The sequence below is a fragment of the Orycteropus afer genome, unplaced genomic scaffold, assembly GCF_000298275.1.
Source record: "Orycteropus afer afer isolate SDZICR_OR568_19922 unplaced genomic scaffold, OryAfe1.0 scaffold00549, whole genome shotgun sequence".
In the NCBI taxonomy this organism is placed as follows: domain Eukaryota; kingdom Metazoa; phylum Chordata; class Mammalia; order Tubulidentata; family Orycteropodidae; genus Orycteropus; species Orycteropus afer.
Window position 1 is genome coordinate 207,899 of NW_006922136.1, and position 4,679 is coordinate 212,577.

Consider the following 4,679-nt stretch of genomic DNA (forward strand, 5'->3'; position numbering starts at 1 on the left):
GGTCCCATTCATCTAATTTATCTTCTGCAGTTTGTGCATTTTGAGTTAAGCTTGACAGACTACTTATGCCATAAATTGTTGCTGTTGTTGTTGTTATGTGCCATCAAGTCAGACCCGACTCACAGCGACCCCTCGTTGGGTTTCCGAGGCAGTATCACTATGGAAGTAGATTGCCCCATCTTCCTTCCGAGGAGTGGCTGGTGGGTTTGAACCGCCAGCCTTCTGGTTAGAGAAGAAAATATATTAATGGTAGGTTTTCTTAAGACCTTAGATTTAATAGTAAGTTGTTTTGGTCTTTGTCTTTTGAGTGAAGAAGGCCTTAAGTCTCCAGGCATCATCGTTCCCTTGCTGTCTTGCCCTTTCCCAGGCATCCTTGCTGCATCATTTAAAGCACACAACTCCCAACACTTGAGAAACATCCAGAATACTGAAAGAATGCATAGGAGATAGAATGCACAATCGTAAAGCTGATTGTGGTGTGACAGACATTGGTAAAATCTCTCCATCTACTGGGAGACAGATAATCCTAAGAAAATAAGAATTATAGCTCGTTTTGTAGTAGTATAAGCCAAAACCCAAACCTGTTGCCCTTGAATTGATTCTAACTCATAGTGACCCTATAAGGATAAAGTAAAACTGCCCCATAAGGTTTCTAAGGCACTGTAATCTACAGAAGGGGAGCTCTGGTAGCACAGTGCCCAAGGCAGTTGACTGCTAACCAGAAGGCTGGCAGTTCAACCCCACCAGCCACTCCCCAGAAGGAAGGTTGGGCAATTTACTTTCCATAGTGGTACTGCCTCGGAAACCCAAGGAGGGGTCACTATGAGTTGGGTCCAACTCGTCGGCACATAACAATCTACAGAAGCAAACTGCTGTGGATTCGAACCACTGACCTTTTGGTTTGCAGTTGAGTGCTTAACCGCTGCACCATCAGGGCTAACTTCTGTTGAAATTCTGTCACCAGAAACCTCAAACTATGAAGATTAAATAATGCTTAACAAATGAGAAATGAGACATTAAACTACTTAATGATTAAATTACCTTAAAATTCTCTTCTGTCAATCCCTCATTTGTTTTGGAATTTCTTATCATAGCAGCTACATATCTTTTGACTAAATTTCTGATAACTTCCTGGAATTTAAAAAAGAAAAAAAAAAAAAGAAGAGGCATTCAGTTTCTTTGTCAGGCTCTTAGTAAAATAAGAAACCTACCAAGGAAATAAAACCTGCTTAGACCGTCTTTGCAATAGAAAATCCTCACAAGATTTAGCCATATTTCAGCAAAAAAGTCAACTGGCCAAGTGAATTATTTTGTGTATGGCTGATTTGGTGGCAGAGTGGGCCAGTAAAATTAAAGTCACCTTAAAAATTTTCACCCAAGCAAAGGTAAACATGGATTCACATTTATAGAATAATGAGAGTGGAATAAACCTTGAAAGGTCATAATCAACAGCCTTTTCCTTCAGGTAGGATTAAACTAATCCTCCTAGTAAGATGAGAGTTTTTCCTTTTTCTATAGAGGTGATGAAATCATTCTTCAGTGCCACTAAGTCTATGTGTCTCTATCACAGCAAAGTTCTCTTATTTAGCCTCTGGAGGAATGGCACACATATCATAACCACACTTTGTATTAGTGATCAGGATGATGATAGCTACTAATTGCAGTGGGTCAGGTACTGTGCCAGATATGTATACAAATACACCCATACATACCTACATATTCACCACTCAATTCTCGCAACACTGTGAGTTAAGCTTTATTATTATTATTATTAGGAAACAGGGTTAGTGAGTTTAAGTGACTTGTCCAAAGTCACACAAGTAGTAAATGGCAAGATTAGAATTCAAGTCTAATTCAGTCTCATTTCAAGGTCTATAGTAGTAATCCAAACCCACTGCTAACCAGTTGATTCCAACTCGGCGACCCTATAGGACAGAGTAGAATCGCCCCATAGGATTTCCAAGGCTGGGCTGTAAATCTCTTCAGAGGAGCTCTGGTAGCGTAGTGCCTAAGGCACTTGACTGCTAACCAGAAGGCTAGTGAATCAAACACACCAGCCGTTCCTCGGAAGGAAGGTTGGGCAATCTACTTCCGTAGTGATATTGCCTTGGAAACCCAAGGAGGGGTTGCTGTGAGTCGGGTCCTACTCGATGGCACATAACAACAAAAAATCTCTTCAGAAACAGACTGCCACATCTTTTTCCACCAGCTCAGTGGCTGGTGGATTTGAACTGCTGACCTTTTGGCTAGCAGCAGAATTTTTTAACCATTACACCACCAGAGCTCTTATAGTAATAATAGTGTCACATACACTACTATGTGAACTTCAAGTTACTGAGATACCCAGGATCCAAATTTTCATAAGGACTGTGAAGCAAAAATTGAGGGCCATGAATCTTGCATGGCTCATTATTGTGAAAATATGAATGTTGGAGGTAGGAGTAGTGAGAGAAAGGTTTTCTACCAAACACTGTGGTAGTTTAATTTGTGTGTTAACTTGGCTGGGCCTGGTTGAGTGGCTGGGCAGTTGAATGTAGTTATTCCCCATGGTGAGACTGGTAATTGACTCCATGGTGGAACCTATTGGAGCAGCTGAGTAGCTGCTTTAAGGATGTGGTCCGCTTCCCATATATAAGAAACAGTTTCAGGAATGGTCTCTAGCCTTTTGGTATGCTTGAGCCCTGGGTGTAGCCAAGTTGTTGTTCAACAGCCTGCCATGCCCTGCCGGTCTTGAGACTTCATCTGGACTTGAATTAATGGCCTGTCATGTGGTTTAGTAACATTGGAACTGTGCCTTTTTACTTGTCAACCTTGGGCTTGTCAGCCTCAGCAGCTATCTGAGTGAAGAAAAGCCTCCAGCTTCAGTGCCCCAGAAACAGGAGGCAGAGCTGAAGCTCAAGATTGAGGGCCTTTCAGCCAGCCCCGAGAACTTGGCACTTTGAACTCGGACTTACAGCCTCCAAAATTGTGAGACAATAAACTGCTGTTTGTTAAGGTTATTCCATTTGTGGTTTATTCCTGTCATGGCACTAGGTAACCAAAACACGCTATATTTTCTGTTTCTCTTTATTACTTATGGCCTAAGAGGAACAAAGGAGAAGTGACCTGTAGAATCTCTGAGGACAAATTTCTCCGAGCCTGGCAGATCATTTTCCTAGTTTGGGCTCCTTTTGATCAGGAAGGTGAGAGATAGGAGTCTCTTTTGTAATTTGCAAGGATTAATCTCAGGAGATGTTTCTGATATTTGTTTCTCTCGTTGTTAGTTGTCCTTGAGTGGACTCTGACTCACTATGACCTCATTCGCAGAGTAGGAGGGCTTTGTGGGGTTTTCAGAGCTGTGATCTTTGAGAAGCAGATGGCCAGGCGTGTTTTCTGAGACACCTCTGGATGGGTTCGAATCGGCACCCTTGCATTTAGTAGGTCAAGTGCTTAACTGTTTGTACCCCCGGGGACTCCTGTTTCTGATAGTTGAAGCTTGGTTGTTTCTTGACTGGTGGGTAAGTGTGCCCTAATGTTTATTCAGGATAATTACTTTTTAAAATGATGAAGTGCTTATCCAGTTCTTTGATTACAGTCATGTGTATAATTCAGGAAGACCTAAGTTCCTAACGTTCAGATAAGCTTTTACTTTATTGAGGTTAGATTCCTCCTATTACATATCCCTTACTTAACATGTATTACCATAATCGTCTGTACTCTTTCTTCAAACCAGGTTATACCCTTGTAATCACTTAATATTTATAACAATGTGCTAATAATGTCTTTCATCTCTACAAACTTCATAAGGGCAGAAAGACTTCTCTTCTTCACAGTGATTTGCCTAGCAGCTAGCCTAGATGTACAAAACAAACCAAACTCATTGCTGTCGAGTCGGATCCAACTCATAGCAACCCCTCCTTGGGTTTCCAAGTCAGTATCCCTATAGAAGTAGATTGCCCAATCTTCCTTCCGAGGAGCGGTTGGTGGGTTTGAACCGCTAGCCTTTTGGTTAGCAGTCAAATGCCTTAGACACTATGCCACCAGAGCTCCTGGCCTAGATGTATAGTAAGTACCCAATAACTATTTGTTGACTGACTGAACAGCCATATATTCTATTTTTTCTAACTGCTAGGAAGACAGCGTTCTAAGTCACAGATGTTGCTAATCAAAGTGGAAGCACTGTTAAAGGCCTTACAACAGGATTATAAAGCAGGTGATTTACGCTCTGATGAGATATTTCAGCCTTAGATGAATTGTAGCCTTCCCAAGCCTCCTACCCTAGTCTGCAGGGACCATGTTCAGATGTAGCCCAAGTGAATTTTGCTTCTACTCAGGGCTTCAAACCACTTCATTTCAGGTTGATCCTCTGCTGAAAATTTACCTTTCCACCCCAGATAGACAGAATCAGAATCTACAGGTGAACAAGATGCCCTGGTGATTCTTAGGCTTCCCCAAGTGATTCTTATATATACATAAGAATCATCCGGGGATCTTGTTCAACTGTAGATTCTGATTCAGGATATCTGGGGTGGAAATGCAAGTTCTCAGCAGGAGGTTGAACTGGAATGAATCAGTTCAAAGCCCTGCTTTTACTCCATGTTGTTGTTATTTGCCTCGACTCATAGTGACCCCTCCTTGGGTTTCCGAGGCAGTATCACTACGGAAGTAGGATTGCCCAACCTTCCTTCCGAGGAGTGGCT

General features: G+C 42.0%; 1 protein-coding gene across 1 annotated transcript in view; it reads right to left on the reverse strand.

Annotated features, from left to right (window-relative positions):
- The window catches only part of TRPC5 (transient receptor potential cation channel subfamily C member 5), a 210,457-nt gene that overhangs the window by 2,363 nt on the left and 203,415 nt on the right, over nucleotides 1-4,679 (reverse strand). The window contains exon 9 of the mRNA XM_007955942.1: nucleotides 1,042-1,131. Coding sequence (XP_007954133.1) covers nucleotides 1,042-1,131 — 90 coding nt within the window. The remainder of the gene's footprint in view (nucleotides 1-1,041; nucleotides 1,132-4,679) is intronic.